The sequence below is a fragment of the Scatophagus argus genome, chromosome 13, assembly GCF_020382885.2.
Source record: "Scatophagus argus isolate fScaArg1 chromosome 13, fScaArg1.pri, whole genome shotgun sequence".
Taxonomy (NCBI): domain Eukaryota; kingdom Metazoa; phylum Chordata; class Actinopteri; family Scatophagidae; genus Scatophagus; species Scatophagus argus.
This window is the reverse complement of record NC_058505.1, coordinates 12,719,181-12,740,891: the sequence shown is the minus strand read 5'-3', so window position 1 is coordinate 12,740,891 and position 21,711 is coordinate 12,719,181. Positions and strand designations below refer to the sequence as shown.

General features: G+C 42.3%; 1 protein-coding gene across 27 annotated transcripts in view; it reads right to left on the bottom strand.

The window, feature by feature from the left end:
- Positions 1-21,711, bottom strand: part of LOC124069224 (muscleblind-like protein 1) — a 40,185-nt gene that overhangs the window by 13,590 nt on the left and 4,884 nt on the right. For 23 of the 27 annotated variants that reach the window (XM_046408122.1, XM_046408119.1, XM_046408126.1 and 20 more), the window contains exon 2: positions 14,238-15,235. The exons of 1 other annotated variant lie outside the window; for it this stretch is intronic. In XM_046408122.1, the coding sequence (XP_046264078.1) occupies positions 14,238-14,411 (174 nt within the window). In that variant the 5' untranslated portion in view covers positions 14,412-15,235. 3 more of the 27 variants (XM_046408120.1, XM_046408121.1, XM_046408125.1) reach the window with 3 other exon arrangements.

The following is a 21,711-nucleotide window of genomic DNA, read 5'->3' as shown; positions in this document are numbered from 1 at the left end:
TCTGACACTGAGAACACCGAGGTGTGTGTGTGTGTGTGTGTGTGTGTGTGTGTGAGAGAGAGAGAGAGAGAGAGAGAGAGAGAGATGAGAGGAGCTGACAGCAGGTTCGAATAGCATTCATCCAGAGAGTGACAATGGCATGCAGCAAGGACAGGGTGAGAGTGTATGTTTGTGTTACGTGAGTTCGAGTGTGTGTGCGGGGGGGTCATGGAGGGATCATGTTGCCTTCGCCCCATATGACCCTGTCTATTGAACCACTGGACTCACAACTGCAGCAGAGGATACGTGGGTGTTAAGGTTGGGGGGTAATTTTATGACTGAAAAAAAAAAAAAAAAAAGGCCATCAATCAAGACTGGCAACCATTTTGAACAAGAGATCAGATCCCAGGAGAGGAAATGTCAGGCTGTGCGGGTGGAAGAGAGGGAATCACAGCGGCTCCATAGCGAGAGCCGGGCTGCGTCAGGGAAATTGTAGAACTTGCAGAACAAGTGATTAGCGTGGGTCATCACATGCACGGAGGAGAGAGAGAAAGAACTGAGAAAGCATGAGATGAGATGCAGACAGAGAGGAGGAGGAGGAGGAGGAGGAAGAGGAGGAAGAGGAGGACTCCGTCCCTGTCACATCATGTTTGTGGCTGTTATTGTGACATTGGTGGCCTTGAGGAGCAGCTAGAGACGGTGTCCACAGCAACAGAGCAGACAGACACTCGTGCTCTAACAACACAGTGATTTCCTGGAATCTTCCCCGTTGCTGGCAGATACAGGAACTCTTCAAATTCAAAGACTTCAAATACAACCCCTCTCTGATCTGCGTCCTGGCCTTCCTTTTGTGTGACATCATAAAACAAGCCGATTCTCACTACAGATGAATGAGAAAGATATCGTCTTCAGCATTTCTTGTCACTGACTGATTTTTTTTGTCTACATTGAGGAATTCAAAGCTGAGACCAACAGAAGGCTTCACATGACATTTTTCATGTCACAGTGAAAAACAAAAACCTGATGACAATGTGATCAGTGAAGAAAATGATTTGTTACTTCTCTTGTTTATATTAGGAGGCGAGCAGCTTCAGAATTATTCATTAATTTCAGATGCTCAGTTTTATTTTGTGTGTCAGAGCAGCAGGCTGAAGTTATTACAAGCAAAAAAAAAAAATAAGAAAGCACAAGCCTATACTTTCTGAAAATATCGTTTTGTCGAAATGACAAAATTTAAATTCAATTTTAAATAATAATATTTCCAGGAAATTGTTTGTTGACAGATAAAAACAAGTATTACTGTGTATGAAGTAGGGAAATATCCAATTGTTTTAGATCTCACTTTGTAAAATCCTTTTTATTTCTAAATTATTAATTTTTATATATATATCACAACTATTTGTTTTTTAAAAAGGACCATTAAGTACCAATTAATTACCAAGCCCACTTTCTTTTAAAATACTATGTTATATTGCCAACTCTACAGTGAAGTGAGCCTTGTTTTTCTCAACATGCTCCTCCAGCACAAGAACTTCCTCTGCCTTCTTATAAAATCACTCTGTACTGAGTTTTTATGTTAATAGTGGGAGTCTGTGTTGCTCCTGGGGAGATCAGTCTTGCCACACTCCAGGCCAAACAGGGAACAATAATCCCACTGGCTACTGTGCAGGCTGATTAATGATAGGTTGGAATAACATGTCCCACCCTGATGTTCTCTCCTCTAACTCTCCGTCTTTTGCCCGTAGACACACGCCCTGCTTTTGTGACTGTGTGGGATTTAAGCAAACAATGAACCAATGCATAAAGAATGCTGGGTAGGGCCGCGTCCCATCCTTTTAAGGGGAAGAGGTGAAGCATACGGCGAGATGTGTTAATGTGCAGCAAGAGTGAAATCGTGGAAAGGTGAAGGAAATCTGGCTGCTACTTAGCGTAAAATATATCCAAGAAACCAGAGGTGTCCAAAACCTTTTGACTCTTCAGCCCTTCAAAACTGGTTTTCAAAATAAATCTCTGATCTGCTACTACGTTATGAGTCGTCTGGGATGCGTTTACTGTCCACAGGGTCAAAACAAAACACGGAGCAGCAGCATTCAATTTCTATTCACCGCATATCTGGAACAACATCCAAGTAAAACTCCTATTTAAAGGTGTCTTTTAATACCATCTTATGTTTCTTTTATATCTTGTCATACTGTTTGTTATGTCTTGTAAGGCACTCCAAATCGTCTGGTTGCTGAAAGGTGCTTTACAAATAAACTTGTTTTGCCTTAAATCTACAATATGTGTTAAAAAACACAAAAATAAATGAAAGCTTTTGTGGCATAAACATGTTATTTTGCATCACTATCATTTAAAATGTATTGGGAATCAAACTAACAATCTCAATTTCCTGTGGCAAAAAAAAAAAAAAAAAAAAAAAAATTAACTGAAATCAGGAATTAAAAATCTGTAAAGTCATTTTGTTGGACCAATTAACACCTAGAAACTGTATGGTTGTATTATATCACTAATTTGAAGCATTGCTGATGAATATGTCTGTATCCTGCATGTGATAATGTCCAGCCGCTTTCAATGTGAAGTAAAAATCATAGCTGCACTGTATCTTATCGTTGTTATCTTTGATGCTGTGGTGTTGTGGTGTGATGTTATGGGCTGAGACTCAGTAGCGTCGGGTTCTGGTGTGATGCTTCGCTGTTCTCTGCCCCGCGTTCCGGTGACTTCTGTCTAAACACACACAGAGATGAAAGCCCTTTCTCCTCACACATGCTGTGAATGAAGCTTTGTTTTGCTGGACAGCCGCAGAGACTCAAAGGGCCGGGCCCAGTGGTTGGTCTCTTTGTCTACTGTGCACTCAAATATGCAACAAAATATAAAACATATCAAGTCAGTCAGTACACTGACTGTGTGCAGCTCGTTTTACATGGCAGGCAAACTGGAACTTCCTGATGGTAAGTGAAGTAGCATGCAAATTACGAGCAATGAAGCGCAGCAAAACCAGAGAAAACTCAGATGCAGTGACGTGGCCTTATCTTGCTACAAAAAAAAAAGCAATCAGCAGTTCACAATCAATACATAAAATTCGCTCCCTTTTTGTTTTTAACCACAAATTCAACAGCAGTAATGTGTGTGAAAAGTGTGACAAAAACCTCAGCGATCTTGCTGTGGCTTGCATATCAGACCGTCACCCTTGTGATTATGTATAAATCTAACTACTGGCACTCCCAGCACACAGTACGTCCACGCTGCACGGCTTAGAGGTTGGAACTGATGTGACCAGCGGAGAGCTTATGGAGATATGGAGGAGGGGGGGGGGGGTGGTGTTAATCTATGATAATGATTACAAGCCCCCAGTGACGCATTACCACCCTCACCAAACAACAATGGAGAGAAAGGGATTATAGACTGGAGGCAGAGCTACAACCTCACACAGAGAGCGATAAGTTTAGCCACAAATATGATGCTTGTGTGGACGGAAAACCTGCGTGGATTTTTCAAAATCTAGAGAAATCCTGTGCTAACTGGAGATGACAGTAGCCTCGGCTGATGTTGAAACACAAACGCACATATGTATTAGACACAGTAGAGGCCACACAGACTTAACTATTTATATAGACACGCATACACTCGCACACGGCAATGTGTTATTCACACTTGAGAGGGTGTTGGTTCTCAGAAATGCCTCAGGTCAGATGTCACGTACACAGGGGCCGTGGATCCAAACTTAGACCCCTCTGTTTTTTTTTCCTATCATGCCCCCATCCCACTACCAGCCTCTCGCTATCTCTTTCTCTCTTTTTCCACAAACACACCTTCATGTGACTTTACTCACTCCGGTTTCTCTCTACAGTCTCCTTTCAGTGCAGCACTGCTGCCTCTTCTCCTGTGAGGGCTAACAAGGTTAGTTCCATACTTTTCATTATCAGTAATAACAGAGCAATCACGCAGGTATCGATTTGAGCAGAAGCACTTTATGAAAGCCATCCAGTACTCGTAGTGTGAGTACGTGAGGCAGCCCGGGAATGCTCATTTAATCATCTTTGAGCTCTGCTTCCAAGTGAGAGAGACTAAAGAAATCAGAAATCAAAAGGCCCAGGCAGCAGTGAGGCATCAAAAACGCCACAGCTGCTTCTCAAATGACTGAGGTGTGCCCGTCACTCAGTGTCTGGAGGCCTCATAGGCGGAGGATCAATGCCTGCTTATCTTATCTTAATGAGCCATTTTAAAACTTGAAAGGTGAGTAATGTGACATGTGAAATTCATGATTAGACTTTGTCTTAGTTCTTTTAAGGACCGACATTTGTTACCTACATCAAAAGCATTTGTACTTTTATGATTTCCCGCCACATATTAACGATGTATGTATTAAAATAATTATAGATGGAGTTGGGGATTAGACTGCCACCTAAATGTCAGGAAAAATCACAGACAATTAAGAAAAGTGTACTGCATGTCTCCCCCATCCTTCTCTTTTATGCAGACTCCATCTTTGTTGTCCCTTTGTTTTCACTCACAGAGCTGACAGCTGTACAATGCATTTTAAAACTTCATAAGATGAACAAAAAGTTCAGATGGATGTAACTACTCTTTTTCTCTTTTATACACCTTTCTTTGATGTCGGCTACCTTTTTTGCCTTTTCTAACGGTCAACACCAGTTACCAACTACCAATAGAATCTGCCCAGCGTTCACTTCATTCTTGGATTTGTGACAAATGGATTGTAGGCACACGCAGACAAAAAATCCTCAACAGCCAAGTAATAGCCACCAGTGCAGATGATTAATTTGGTTTGCATTTGCAGATTTAATCTCGCATGTATTATGCTAATTTGATCCCATAGATTGTAATCCTATCCACATCTCTAATCCCACCGTCAACTAGCCTAATCCTGTTTCTCTGGGTGATTATCTCCTACGGACTTGGCACAAGCATGAGCAGGATACTTTCACCCACTTTCCCTTTCTCTCTTATTGCAGCATAAGAAGTGACTTTTCACCACTTGACTTTTTTGCAGGTGTTGATGTCCCATAACAAGGCAGGAAAAAGCACAGAGGAATGATTGTATTTTATTATTTTCTTTTCTATGAAAGACTGAAGGTTTCTTAACTGCATATATGTACTCTACTTGCAACATTTCAGTAAATAGTCTGATTCCCACGTAAGTGAACAGAGATTAGCTAAATCTAACCACATATTCCATCAAATCACCAGAACAACAGAATAAATAACCCATAAAAGTAACATTATTAATAACATTTAAAATGTACAGTACTTCAGCATGATAAAAAAAAATGTCATGTACCGATGTAGTAAAAATTAAAAAAAAAAACTTATTACATTTATCTTTATTGAAATGTAAAGTACTGCTGTACTTATTTGAATGCCATCTGTCCTCATGATATCTAAGGCAATATATTATGTACCTGCTGCCAGTATACAGACAACGTAGAGTGCACAGCGCAGTATAAGGTGGAGTAAACAGAGACTCCAGCAGTCTGTGCGAGTCACACAAAACTTATCAGGACTAATTGGACCTCAGGTGGTGCCACTGATTTAGGTCAAAAAACAAGGACACATGATGGATCCTGACTGGCCAAAATAGAGACGTCATTTATGAGGATGCTGATGATGCGTTTGCTGCTGACTTGTTTTGCGTCTCAGAGTTTCAGTGCAATGACATATCACAGAATTGTTTTTATAATGGGTTACATTTTGCAATTTTAAGGTTGGGGTTTATAAGGTTCCATCGCACAGTGTTTTTTGCTGCCTCTTAAAGAGCACTGACAAAAAGGAAAGCAGGAAATAATTAAGACCGATGCCATGGGTTTGACAGGCACAGATACTGATCCTGAGAAGAAAGACGCGCATACACACACACACACAAAAAAAAAGAGGACAGACCAAGAAAATAAAGCAGACAGCCATCCAATATGTTTTCCCTTGTTGTCTCACGTTCTTGTGCCTTAATTAACCGCCACCAGCAGGCATCTCACTGTGTAGTTTCTCTATCATGTTTTGGCTTCAACGAAGTGATACTGGGGAGAGTAAATATGACTGATGGGCCTAACAGCTGGCGAGAGGGAGGGGCAGTGTGAAAAGGTGTTGAGAGAGTTGAGTCTAAGTGAGTCGCTGTGCCTTCAAGCGCCTCGTTCACCCGTCTAATGGAAGGATAATGGTAGAGCTGGATATGTGATTGTCTGCATGTAAGAAGCATGAAAATGCTGGGTGGATAGCTTAAAGAGACTGTATAGACGTAGAGTAATTACTAAAAGCCAGATCGGCTGTCAAAGGGAAAGTACATTGAGATTAAAACTATTTCACCCTGAATCACCTAGTTTTTCTCTTTAGTTTCCCTTTAAGTTTAAATTTATAGGATTTACATGAAATCAAATCCTGTTTTTTTTAAGTTGCTTTATTAATCCCAAGCTGGGAAATTACTTCTCTGCATTTAACCCATCCGTTAAGTGCCTTGCTCAAGGGCACATCAGCTGGATAAAGGAGGGTGGGGACATTATCACTCCACCACACTCAAATGTTTCCTGCCCATCCGGTGGAGGAATCGAACCAGAGACCTTCCGATCACAAGCCGCTTCTCCAACCTCTAGGCCACGGTAAGCCTGTGTTTTTTGCTGCAGTAGCACCTAAATGTATTCATATTCAGTAATTGTCTGCTTATATTGTGTTTTCAGGGGTAGCGGAGTCTGCCATTCCTGTGCTGGATTGAGACTGCCAATCTAAACACGAGGGATTCACAGGAAAACGACGCATGCATTTAATTCAGGAATTGCTACGTCTTTGGCACTGTGGTTAGCACAGACCACGAACAAGCCAAACAATGTGAGTTTGTTTGACTACACTGTAAACTGATACACCATTCTCTTTCTGTTTCTCTCTCTCTTTTTAATCACTGACAACATAGCTACTCAGAGTGTTTGCTGTAGTTTTAAAGTGCACTTGCTGTGACCATGGCCTCGGTGTTCCCAAAGCAAGACTGAAACAGGATTGGAAAAATCATCTTCCTCACCAATTCCTCATTGCTTGATGGTATCATATATTCTGTCTGTAAATCTAGGCTCCCTGTTTTTAACGGCATTTGTTTTTATAAAAAGAAATAAATGTACATTTAAATTCTAGCTATAAATGGCGGGTAAATGACTACGTTTATATTTTAGTAGATGCCATGGATGCACTGTGGTGCATCATTTTATATGCATTTGATGTATTTAATATAACTGGCAACTTTGGGCTCCAAATCTGAATTTAAAATAACAAATAGAATTCTATGGGTCCGAACATCGTCTGGCTGTACAGGGGTTAAAAGAGCCGAAGACAGAAATGTTTTTGTGATTATGTCTGTGGCATGGAGCCAATCAAAACTTCTAGGCTGAAATTTCTATGGTGCAAGCAGTAAAAAGCTGATGATTTGTATGAAGCTTTTATAAATCAATAAGGCATGGTGAAGGCTGATTCCTGTCTGTTGCTTACTTTCAGGGTGTGAAATGTCAAATAACTGCAAAGGTTTGGTCTGATGTAGTAGCTTCCTGTCATTAAATCTACACATTTTAACCAGTGATCACCTGTATCCAATAAACTCCTGCACATAAATTCACTAATGCAAACCAAGTGACATCACCAGTACCTGTTAGAAAAACACATGACTTTTAATTCAAAATGCGATGTAATTGATAACTGATGAAGCAAACAAACCCTCAGGCTATGTGAGGTTTCATCGTATGTCTGTATGTTCACAACAGACAGAGAGATGGAGAGAGCGAGAGAGAGAAAGAGAGAGAGAGGGGCTAGAGAAGTAATCATTGTATCAGTGGTGTCATAAAGGGGCTCAGTGTGATGGAGGGACAGTGACGGCTGACACTGAGAAGAAAAGACAGGCCTTTGTCGCTGATCTTCCATCACATAAGCTCACAGAGAAGACGCACGGCTGCACTGATCTGACAAAGATGCACACACCATGAGATGAGCAGACCAAAGAATCTCTCTGAGTCTGAAAGTGTGCGTGTGTGGATCTGGATTATGCTGGTCCAACCACAAATCTCTCCAGCAAGAAAAAGGAAAAAAAAAAACACGATGACACAAACACATAGAAGATCCCACTTACCAAAAAAAAAAAGCCCCTGTAATGTGAGTCAGCTCTTATCTAATGAAACCTTCTCGTTCTAATCAGCTGCAGAGAAGGCTGGGCACAGGACGGCACTGTGATATTTAACAACTCTCCGCTAGTAAAAGATGAATCCTACGGGTGACTGAATCCTAGCCTTGTTAATTTAAGGGAGAGAATTTTTCATTGCGGATGCGCCCACAGATACCCCATTAAAAATCCAATTAGGATGGAGATACCATGCGTCCACTGCAGAGGAGAGAAACCCGTGTGGATGCAAGAAATAGTTTCTGTCTGAATTAAGGAATCATTGCGGTAGGCTGACTAGAGATTAGCACACTGCTGAAAACCAACCCATCTGATCACATGTGTGACGAAGCTTTCATCCTGAAAACATATTTGCCTTGGTCAGACTATAACATTATAGCACTGTGCACAGGTGTCCCATTTCCTTTGCCTCCCAATGTTTTCCTTGGGCTTATAAGTTCTGGCGAGAACCAAACGAAGCAAGCAATGTGAGAATCACATGCCCATCTGTTGCTGTCAGGCAGATAAACAGTGTATTTGTGTCTGAATGTAACACAGGTCTACTAAGACAGCATCCAAGGAGGAAGTTTGATCTGTTTATGTCAAATAAACTGTAGATAATTTAACACGTGAGATCAGTCTCTCTCTGATCTATTAGAACATTAAAGACTGTGCTACCAAAAGGCATTCTGTAACAGCACAAATTTGAACACAAGTTTTAAGCTAGGATAAAGACAACCCTCTGTGGAGCTAAATGAAACACTTAGTTGTGCTGTTTTTGCTCTTGTTTTCATTATCACTGGCCACTGAAATGGCAACCGCATGTGGCCACGTACAGTGTACAGAGTCTTTTAATGCACTGCATAGTGTGTGACAGCAATGTCAAATACTCAATATCCCCCTGAACTCAACATTATATGCCTACACACAATTAAAGAGCATGACATGTTGATTTTACAGCCCAGAGATTAGCTGCTTAAATTAAATTGTTTGAAATCATAAGAGAAAAAACACGCTAATATTTACCTCACGTCTGTCTGGTCAACCATTTCTCAGTGTATATGTGTGTGTGTGTGTGTGTGTGTGTCTGTGTGTGTTTAACCTGACCTGTTCTATCTAACCACTGAACGTAAACACGCTGTCAAAATATGGACAGCAAAATAAGAGGAGAGACAGATAGAGACACAGACAGCAAGAGTGTGATAGAGACAGAGAGAGATAAATAAGAGGTATTTACCCGCCCTCTGCTCTGCAGGAATGTAATCTTGGCTCAGAACAGTGTGGCAACACAAAGAAACCCACTGCAACAGCACTACTAATACAGATTAAACACACACACACACACACACGTGCAGGCGAGCACACTTTGTCTCTTTTTCTGAGAACTCAGACATGATGACAGTGGGTGTGTCAGGCTGGCAGGTAGACAAAGTACAAGGTTTATGCTGTGTGTATGAGTGTGTGTGTGTGTGTGTGTGTTCAAACTTCAAACTGTTACCCATGCTAGACAGTTACCACTCCTTTTTATGACATGGGCAGCAGTATGGGGGGATAAAGAAGGAACCGCTTCTCCATTTGGGTTCACACAAGGTCACGGCTAACACACAGGTTTATGTGTATGTGACTATATGTGGGTGTGTATAAGTATGAGTGTGTGTGCTGGTGTGTGTGTGTGTGTGTGGGGGGGGGGGGGGGGGTTACCAGGGTGAAATGTGAACCATCCTGTCCAGGGAAGGGTGCGGCCTGAGCTAAATGAGGCAAAAACCAGCCTGAGCGGGAAATCAAGCAGAAGGAGCTCGGGAGATGAAAGTGAGGTGAATGAAAACAAGTAACAGAGGAAGAGAAAGAAGAAGTGAAGGAGAAATGGACTAGAAGACGCTCGCAATCAAATAGGATGGAACGGTACTTGCAATAAACTGGCAGTTAACCTCTGTGTGGGTGTAGTGGAGCTGCAGTGTTACTGTTCATTTACTCTGGAGAGTAACTTATATGATTTCAGACTCCAGTATAAGCTCGCTTCTGCAACCTGAGCTGATTATCATCCTCCAATCTGATTAGAAATGCTTTAGTGTTGCATTAACCACTAAAGGTTAAAAGCAGGTTACTTCCTCAGCATATCACATACCTTAACTCTCCCGCCTTGGACGTTTTGTCAGTGCAGCTCAAAGGGGCACATGCTGCATCACACTTTTCCACCTGTCTCCTCAAGATATAGAGCAGACCTAAATGTTTAGCCGTGAATATGAATCGTTTGTACAGATTTAGAACCTAACCTGTCTGTTCAGTAGTTAACCATTAATAGACAAAGTTACAAAACTGACTTTAAATCAGAGTTCTGGCAGCCATTATCCTTCTCCAAATATTTACCCCGCTTCGACATAGCCGAGCTGTCTGTACTGCACCAAGCAGATGCACGAGCAACAGACAGGGCCTACATACTCACATGGGCGCCCGCACACACACACACACACACGCACACACACACACACACACACACACACAGACCATAACTTAGTTTTAATTCTGTGGCCTAGATGAAAACTTGCTACTGACTGATTTTTCTTGCTTCAGGGTACATCATCCACATTTGATAACAACCATGAACTGCTTCCCATGAAAAATTGCGATTTAACCGTCTCTGCTATTTCTGGTACGAATACATTCCCTGCTCTAATTTGCACAGCATGGACTCTGCAAGCGTGGTTTAGTGCAGGACACATGCTTTTTCTGCGCAAGGGTCTGCGTCTGTACGTGCATGTGTGTGTCTGCTTTTCTATGTGAGTGTGTGCCATGTAAGAAGGAGGCCAGAGAGAGAGAGAGAAAGAGAGGCTGCTGGGGGAAATGACTGGGTTTGGGTGTGACCTGCTCAGCTATGCACTGGTGATCATGTGAGACCTGTTCTAATTATACACCTCTCAAGAAGAAGGCCGATCCTCTCTCATGGGTAGAAAGTGTGCGCACATGTGTCCAAGAGGGTGCAGCATGTGTATATGTATATATATGTGTGTCTCTGTGTGTGTGTGTAGGGGGTGCAAAGAAACTAGTAATGGGGAGCAATGTGGCTTCATGTAACACAACTAAATTGAGAGCTTGTCCTATTTCAACCGCTCCACCTATGAAAGTGAAGTGGGACGTACGATTTTTCAGTGTGTGGGTTTCTGGGTTTGTGCAAGAGGAAACCCTGAACAATGTGGTGAATGTGTCAGAAACTATATATGTATTTTAGGTCATGGCTTACGGTGAATTCATGCAGTTAATGAATCAAGTGCCTTTGTTTCTGATTTCCTCCATCACAGGGGGTGATTTATCATTTTTTTAAGGGTAGCTCCACTACAGTTTTGGACATTCTAAATAAAAAACATATATATGTTTTCATAACTTGTGACTAGTAGGAAATTTACAAGAGCAAAACACTCATGTACAAATGCATGTGAATGCAGCAAGAGATGAGAGATGACTTTCACACCGGTTCTGCTAGGAAAACACACAAAAGCACCGAGTTTAAAAAGCACTACCACTCACATAATCATCACCACTCATTTTAGGCTAAGTGAAATAAGTCTAAAGAGCCAGAAATAAAAGAGTAGATCGATTTCTGTTTCTATTCAATACTTCACCCGTGCCATAATAATGTAACGTTTTTGAGTTAAAATGTCTTCATTTGGTAGCTTTTCTAAGGCCTATTGATTTGTGTGACTGAGTGCAATGAAATCAGCATGTATATAATTCAGCCACCCCATGAATATTTCTTCAGCACTGCCCCATCCTCTTTGTTCTCTCTCTCTCTCTCCTGCTTTCTCCCACTGTTTCCACTGTGGGTTTTTAGAGCCCTGCTCTGTTTTTCATTACCACTGGAAAAAAATGGGGCAAAGATTTAAAAAAAAGTATAACCCATCTCCTTAATACACAAGCCCGAGTGGAAAATGAGTCAAAACTACTAAGATGGTTCCCTTCAGTGGCCTCCAACTATCTGCCAGCTACTCCTTTCCAGCAGCTGACTTATACCTTAGCATGGATGACAATTTAAAAGTTCATTTACTATCCTTCTATCTGTAGAAAAAACCTCTACTGTGTTGTTTGCAGTGTTGGAATGTCACTAAGAACATTAACTCAAGTACTGTACATAAGTACAGATTTAAGGTACTTCAACATTTCATTATTATGCAGTTTTGTACGTCTAATCCACTAAACTTCAGAGTCAAATATTGTACTTCCTACTCCACTTTAATTCTCTGACAGCTAAAATTTCTCCTACACTGCCTACAGTAAAAAAAAGCACATTTTGCCAAGTTTTGAATATGAATTTTTCTGAAAAAATTATGGATTTAATTAAGTGGTTACTTAAGGAAGTAAAACTTTTAAATGCAGGACTTGTAGTGGAATATTTTCAATGTGCTTTTCAATGTAGTACTTTTACTTAAGTCAAGGAACCAAATACCACCACTGCTTGTCTACATGTGGTCCACAATGTCCAGATAGCCAGGAGAACATTTGTGTCTCATGTTGTTGTAGTTGTCACATTACTGCTGGATTTTACAGCTTGGGTCTTATTTTTGTAGTTTGGCCACTATTTACTTTGGTTATTATAACATTTACTCACCCAACTAATTTCTGAGATCTGGAAACACGGCGGTATCACTTCAAACATATCAAACACATGACCATGTTTGACAGCTATATGGAACCTGAACCAGGAAGTGGATGTGTAAACTGTTATGGATGTTTACAAGAGACAGTTGGGTGACTATTTTACCTTTATTATTTTCTCTTGCAAACAAATTTGGTCTCCTTGGGAGTTTGTTTAAAACCTGTATTTTCTGTAACTTCTTATGCTTCTTTCTCCATCTTTATTAAGTTGCAGTTTCCCCACTAAAGGAATGACGGTCAAAACTATAAAAATAGGACTCAAGATAATTTAAAGTTAATTTAACTTCTAATTTTGACAATCATGCGTGTGGACCACACACACACACACACACACACACAGGCATTAGAGCATTGTGAGGAAGAGTTCAACTTAGGCTTGACAATGTTTCTCTGTCCACATCTGGCTATAAACAGTGTTCTGCAAGTCCACTGACACATGTTGTCCTCATCCCAACCCTGCCCTGCTCACACACGGCCAATGATCACGAGTCACCAATGTTATCGACAGGGGCAGCATACGAACAGAAGAAAAACCCACACAGCCTAAATTGTGTGGGTGTGTGTCAGTGCTGCAAACTTTGGGTTGAGGTCCGCCCATCTCTAGAGATCTTGTGCTCCGATAAAAACACAGATTGTGAAAGAGAGAGAGAGAGAGAGAGAAAGAAAAAAGGTGTTTGGGTTTTTTTTTGCTTTCCTGCTGCTGCCTAAAAATGGAAAATTACTGCATACAGTGCCCCAAATATGCCCCCAACACACACACACACAAACACACACATTTAGAGACACAGAGACAGACAACCGCCCTCTAACTGCCCCCAGGCCTCTGCATAGGAAGTGGTTTGACTGAGTGAGAAGTACATGATGACACTATCACCTCGTTCTTCTTTAGCTGCTGAGACGAGTTGCGCTCAGGGCATCCATATGAGTCTGTACATGTGACAGCCTATTCGTCTGTGTTTTCCCATTCAAAAGCCTGCATGCGGGAGTGTTTATCACTTCCACACGGGACTGTGCTGGCGTCGTAAATTCGTGCAACAATGTTTCTGTACAGGGTAATCGGTCGGAAATGCCACTGACTCCTAAATGACTCCTGTTTGAAATAAGGGCAGTAAACACCAGTCAAAACACTGCCTGTCCTAGAAAATTCCACGGTGCAGTGTTACAAATGCCTGACTTCTGCTTCCTGAATCTAAAAAGCTGCCAACCCACCCCGCCTTCTCCTATTCTCTGTGCCTATGATCACATGTTGCAGTCACCTGACCAGAAATAGGTGGGACCAAAGAGAGAGCACATGTCTTGGCCAGATGGTGAGCTCTAGTATGATGTAGACTCTAGACATCTGCCATTTCTAGTTTGTAACTCCATATATACCCTCAAACTTCCTGTCAGACTGAATGTGCTCCGTCTCTGTGACATCTGTGACATTAGATCTGACCTCCAAACTTTCTATTCACTGCCTCTCCTTTCTTACCTTGAGTGAGTCGAAGCAGGCGATGACCCGTCCGTTGTCCACCTGACAGCTCTTGGCCGGATGAGCGAACTTGCACTCCTGGTCGGAGCGTGAGCACGTGCCCCTCTGGAACTCCCTACATACTTCAAGTGTCAGCCACTTTGTGTCGCGGATGTGTGCCATGTTCAGCGCCATGGCAACACGCTGGCAAAAGGTACTCCGAGCTGAAATCTGTTCAAGTGCGAGTAAAGTACCTCTAGTGTTTTAATCCACAACTTTAAGGTCTTTTGTTTGTTTACTTCTTGTTAAAGCCTGTGATATGTGTGTGTAATGTTGAAATGAATCAAAATAAAGTTCCTATTGATTGAGAGGGCTCCTTTTCCGAAGTGAAATGTTGCGGGACGACGTTTTGCTGTGAACGTTATTAGAATTATCCTCAAACACAAAGTTTATATCCAGGTGATGAATTGGTCTAACAACTAAGTTGCCACTCTTGACTTTTCTCTCTCACTGTTTCAGAACAGTCTCATCTACAGCATTCAGAAGCCAAGGAGGCAAACAGTTGAACAGGCCAAACTGCGAGCCCTCTGGGTAGGTGCAGTGAAGCAGGCAACAAAGGTGATAGTCTGGGTGTAGCCCGCTACGGGAAGGCTAAAGACACTGAGGACTGAGTGGAGGCTTAGAGGGTTGAAGGCGAAGGTTAAAGGCAAGGTGGGTGAGATGCTGCGTGGGTCTGGTGGTGTGTTGGACTGCTGTGGTAAGGCAGGTCAGCTGGTACAGAGCAGCAGGAGGCGTCTGGAGAGGAGAGCTGTGGCTGGAGCCCGGCTGCAAGGAGTGAATGGTAGTGGTGGTGGTGGATGGACGAGCAGGTAGGAGCGCAGGTCGCAAGGAGGACGTGGTCTCTGTCCTTGTACTTGTGTTAACTGTGGCAGCAAGCGAGCGAGGCGGAGGCGGGAGGGTGGAGCTTCAGCTGTAGAAGCAGGTCAAAGCTGCAGCAGACATCAGGGAAGGCACTTCCTCTGGGGGGGAGAAAGATAGACAGAAAGGAGAGAAAGACAGAAAGAAAGATTAGTGAGGACAAACATCCAAAGAAAAAACTTTCAGGTTTATTTTCTCTTTTTGTTTCTCTTTCATAGGAGGTTCTGACCTGCAGCATTCTAAACTATGCAGCTGTGGGAATGAAGAATATGTAAAAATGTCAGAAATGCAGGGGTGTCAGCTAAAACAAATAAAACTTTCACCCACCCTGCACTCTGAACACACACGGTGTGCGCACACACGCTCATCACGCCACACCACACCACGCTACATGCACACACACACACAAATGCACAAAGCAGCCATTCACAATTTTCCACCTCTTCTGTCGACGCAGGAAAATCTGATCGAATCCTGTATCACTTACAGTCAAGTACAGCAGAGCTGGCCATTACAAATGAGTTTAGAGGTGAAAGAAAAGAAGAGAGTGAAAGCAAAGGGGAAGTAGAGGCAGGGCATGAGGGAGAAGAGGTTAGTCATTTCCCTTCTTGTGAAGCGGTGTGAGAGTGGGGACCAATGAGAGCAAGCAGAGTTGCAGCAACATTCTGGGCTGAGCGCCAGGTGAGAGCAGGGGGAGGAGCAAAGAGGAGGCTGACCTGCCTGCTGCTAAAGGAGGAGAGAGAGAGAGACCAAACTGACTATGACTACCTGATTTCTCATGAATTTCTTTTGAAATCGAACACAAAAAACAGATTATAATCTCCATGACCTGAAGCATTTCCAAACATCACCATCATCATCACAGAAATACTGCCGTGATCGCACATAGATGTGAACTTGCAATAACGTAATTTTTTATTATTTTCACAGAAACATTCATGCAGAAGAGATCGGCGGTTGCAAAGGGTTTTTTGATGAGAATTTTGCAATGTTGCCAGTAGGTTCTATTTTTGGTGAATCCATTGTAAGGGGTTTTCTCTGGGAGTTTGAATGACTGAGCTCCCGGGGGCCCGTTCTGCTCTTGTTGCACAGGCAGAGTAAAAGTCACCACACCCTGCCTAGAGAAATCACTTTTCTCAGAACAACATGTGCACCTTCAGCAACGCTATGAACCGCTGCAAACTTCACGGCACTGCAGCAACGCAACGCACCACACCGGAGCTCTGCAGCAGCACAGCCTGGGTCATGATGACCCAGCAACGTGGATATATGTTACAGGGAAAGAGAGCGTGAAAGAGGAAACTGCTTAGTTTCACCTTGGATGACCCCTAGGATAGCAAAAGTAGCATTACTGCTTCAAATGACCTTTGGAGTGCGCGCATAATCATAACACAACTGCCGCACCCCCACAGACACAGGCACACATACAAACACAGCAAATTAGCTTCCATGAAATGCACTTTTCACACAGGAAAGGGATGTTATGATACTGCTCAACTCACGGACAACATTTTATTAAATGTTCCTATTTATTTTTATTTTATTTATAGCTCTGTATGCACTAGGACCTGGATTTTTAATATCATATCATTTTGACGCTACATGTATTTATTGCTCCAGCTCAGTCTGATAAGTCTGACAGCAACAAACATTAACTACCTAAATATACTTTGTAATAGGATGAGTTCAGGAGAGCAAAGATCATCTCTGAACTCATCACACTGAACTTGAGCCGCAGCTGAACATGAACTAATGGGGTGAAATAGAAGCCTTAATTAGAAATCTTTTTAAACTGAGAGTGCCAGGGGCAGCATGATGGCTTGATACATGAAAAGCTGACACCCCCTGCATTCTATCTGGCTGCCAAATCTGTTCCTATTGTCTCTAATACAGCACATATCTGTGACACAGAGACGATGTGATAATGAGACCTTATTATGATCCATCATGTCTGGACATGGCCGTCCTTCCCATATTGATTTCTTCATGTCTATGGTCTTTCTTGTCAGTATGCCACTCCCTCTATCTAATTCCACTTTAACTGTCAGTGCTCTTTCTCTCCAAGGCATCCATTTCATGACTGTTTAATATGATCTACTTCTCTGGTCTAACCACAGAATTTATAATGTTTTAACCAGCAGATCCTACTCTACTTTCTCCCCAACTCCATCCATGCCTCTGTGCCCTCAATGTGACTGTCTGGCCTGCATTGCTTTCTCTTCTAGCATCCTCAGCAGCAATCACTCAGACTCCAAGGTCTTGCGAGCTGGTGCAAGGTCAACCACACTGGAGGATGGGATGATGGTGACAGCAAGTGAGTGCGCGAGAGAGGCCATGTGCTTCCTATACCTCCTTCTGAACACGTGGTAGAAGCATTATGTAGCTACAAGAAGAGGAAGTGTGTCTTCAATATCAGGACATCTCCATCTGCTCACGGTCATGTGACACCAGCATATGCCTGAACAGCAAAAACAGTTTCTGACATGAAAAGCGAGCCTGCTTGTTTTTTACTTTCTCTTGGTTATGACTCACAAAACAAATCTGTTCTCAACGGGTCGAAGTTGCTGTTGAAACCTCTCTTCACCTCTGCTGAAAGCACAAAATATGCAGAAAACCTGCCAATGATTTGTGTGGTGGACTGTGACAAATAGCACTCAGACACATCATGAGGTTTTCTTAAACTCGGAGAAGTGCTTTGTTATTAAGGCATGCCTTAATGGATTGAAAAGCAATCAAAACAACATGACTGTTGCTAACCAGGACTGGTGTTGAAGTTGCAATCATGACTAACTGCTCAAGACAAGCAGAACGAGGGTGTGGTTCACAGTTATGTTAAGACTTCCTGAACAATGACTGAGTCTTAGTCTAGTTCAGCATCTATTAACACTACAGGTCATGACTTTTTGGATTCTCTATTCTACATAATCACACAAGAAATAGCACACTGGGGTTAACTGGTGCAATGTGAGTACAGATTAAGTTAAAGAAAATGCTGCTTGTTATACTGCAACATCTGCTGAGGGAGCCTAACCGGCAAACCGTAGCTTTTAGGCTGAGCTCCTCTTTTCAGCTTTGACTGCAGAGAAAGAGGCTTTATTCTCTTTTGGTTTGCTGCTGTTCAGTAAAAGGAGTGGTTTCGGCATATTGACAGAGGTGGAGTCAGGGTGACAGTGTGCTGAGACAGGTCGTCACAGTGGAGGACGCTGGAGGAAATGCAACACCCCAGGCCTTGCTGCCGCTGCACCATGTGCTCAGAATATAGCATGTCAATACTGCCCTCGCTGACCTTTATGTGCACACACACTGATGCATATATGAACATGTGAGCATGTTCTCCACACTGCCTCCTGGTCTGAGGGACTGAGGGGCTGTGGGCTGCTGCTCTATCCACCAAAGCTCATATCTCTGTGTAAATTGCATTTCTTTTGATGACGAGAGCTTTCATGTTGGTTCGGAGATTGCACCCAGGAAGGACTGCATAAAATGAGGGCAACAGCACATTGCCTTAATAAGAAACAAAATTTATTTATACTTCATGTTTAAATTTAGTTTGTTATTAAAAGAGGTTATAGATGAAAAGAGTACGCATATGCACAGGGTATTGCAAAACCTCCAAGTCATTTTCTTGCTAATTTGAGTCTCACCATACTTGGTATTGTTATCGACTTCCTCATCGTCATCAGCATGAAGTCATCATCTCCGTTCAGCTATTCAGTTTAACTGGATTATTTGTCATCATATTAAATAACATGGCTCTGAAAGTGAGTCTTAGGCTAGGAACACATAACAAACAATGCCCATTGATTCCTCCGAGAGCAAACCTCTGGAGACAATTAGATCTCTTGTTTAGCATACATGGACAGAGCTATGCGCACACACAATCGCACACTGACAAGACACACAAATACAAACCTATACGAACACACAAACCGCTATGTGTCCTGGCACAGACTGTTCTTAAGCTGTAGTGAATATCTGATTGTGTGCAACACTGCATCTTTGTGTGTGTGTGTGTGTGTGTGTGTAAGGATGTGGTGAAGTCAACAGACAATGTGGATAATGGCAGGCCTTATGGTTTAATGAGTGGCTCACTGGCTCACATTTATGTTGTCTACCCTCTGAGATGTGGTCGGGCTGATTTCCATATCTAGGGACAGGTAGCAAAATTAAGAAAATAAATGAATAAATCCCAACTGAACACCTGTGGGAGAATCTGAACAGGCATATCACATGAGGAGATATTGTTCAGAGGAACTGTGCTCCCTCCAGTTGAGTTTAGAGATGTATAAAACTGAAGCTGCTGAGGCAGATCGCGGTGGACTTAGACCTTTGTAAGACACTGTTCATGTTGTGTTTGCTTTTAGTTGCATCCATCGTGTGTATGTATACAGGCAGTACAACCTGTTATTCTTTGGACAAAAATGAAAACACATACAGTCTTAAATATATACACTAGGTGTATGACAAAAAATATTTTAACATTACTGTTGCTGTGACTTTTTCAAACACACGGAAGGAGTTTTTTGTAATTAAAATGATCTGGAAAATGCTTATATGTTAAAATGTTTCTTTTGTTATTACATATACCTTTGCATACAGAACAGAATCTTCTCCATTTCAGAGCACACACCACAGTGTCTAATCTTGTATGCCATAAACACATTGCGCTCGGAGCATGTTGAGCTTCTTTATCAGCATGTCACATGCAAACATTTCTCGGCTGCGACCAGTTCGATCTCCTGCACTAGTTATCTGTATAACTTTCATTTAGTCAATCATTTTCATAAAGGATGGGCCATGCCAATACTGAAACAGTGAGTGAAAAAATGAAAGTAATATGACAGGAGTACGTTATTCAATGTTATACCGGTCAATCTCTTCTTCAGAGTTATGTAGGTTTAAGATGTCAAGGCTGTGAGAAGGAGCTGATACACCTGGGGTGAAGAAAAAACAAGGCCAGGCTCGTGTTGACACATGTACCTCCGGACAGAACAATAAATAAATAATTAGACATTTATTACTGTCTCCACAAACAGCAGCTTCAACATGCTGTTTGCCCTGGTTATTAGCACCGTTGTGTTTATTTCAGATACAGTAACATGCCGGGCTTGTTACCTCTATGCTGAAATATCTGGCAAACAATTATCACTGGCCCCCTGAAAAGAACTGAAACAGGTAAATATTGGGGCAGGTTCATTTCAAACGTGTCTCTGACAGTGTCAATTCGTTTGCTTATTTTGGAATTTCATTAAGTAGAAGGTGCCATTACTCAACCAAAGCCTTGTCAAACTGCTGCTCAGAGGGGCTGAAATGTGATCATAACACAGTAGGAACATACAGAGAAGCCCTCGTGTAATAAAAGCTTAACCTGCCAGTGCAAATTCAGCCATGCATATAATCCTGTCCACAGGGCAGATCCTAGATTATGGGCAACGCACATAAATGCAGAGCAATCTGCACCTGAGATCAAACACATATACAACAATACACAGCAAAAATACCTTTCATATTATTAGCCACCACCTGTACAACACTGACAACACCAGCACATTCCTCAGGCCTCTGCTATGCAGAAAGTGACGTCTACCTGCACCACAGCTACCAGAGCACTTTCAAAAGACTCAACAATGCAAACTGTCATACATCTGGCTTTATTGCACATGCTTGCATGTGTGCACAAACATACTGTGTGTGTTTGGTACTGTCTGAGCCACCCTGAATCCAGCTAAGTCACAACAACAACATTCCTCATCACTGTCCCAACCACGGACACACCACCAAGAGGAAACCAAGACAGGCGAGAGGGAGGTGGTGAGGAGAGGGGTAAAGAGGGGAGAGGAGGGAAGGAAGGCGAGAGTTTAAAGCTATGGCTTTTGCCTTCAGTGTGTATTTTTACCAGAATCATGTCCAGCTCTTGTTCAGACACTTTTTGGAAAGAATAAATGACTGCAATACAGCTTCAAAATGATTCTATTTGAAATTCACAAATAACCATAGGAAAACACTCTATTTACCTTAGCACAGACAACCTTAACTCCTGAAAGAAAGAAAAACATCCTTGGACAGTTGTAGGTCATCTCCCTTAACAAATCCTTAACGAAGACAGAAACGACTTACTTTCATGCCAGTTTAAACATCGATAAGTTAAATCCCTCCATTTACTGAATCTCCTTCTCCCTGTCTCTCTTTTTCGTTCTTGCCCCTCTTTCCTTCTCCCTTCAACTTTCTTCCTCTCTCTCAGTTACTCCCCCTCTGTCAGACGTATGAAAATACTCACTTAGTCACACACATACATACACACACACACACACACACACACACACACACACACACAGAGTCACCCTCTCACACACTCTCTCCTCCCGCGACCCAGAATGCTTGGCAAGATCCAACTGTACTGAAATACTGTGCTCGCCATATAAGGTAGCAGCAGCTTCACATGTCCCACATAATTTACATGGAGTGGGGCGGGAGTTTGCCTTACACAGTGCACACACACGTCGAAACACACATACGCACATGCAATACCATGCTTCCCCCTTTAGGCTGACGCAGCAAGGAAGGGAAGAGGAATATA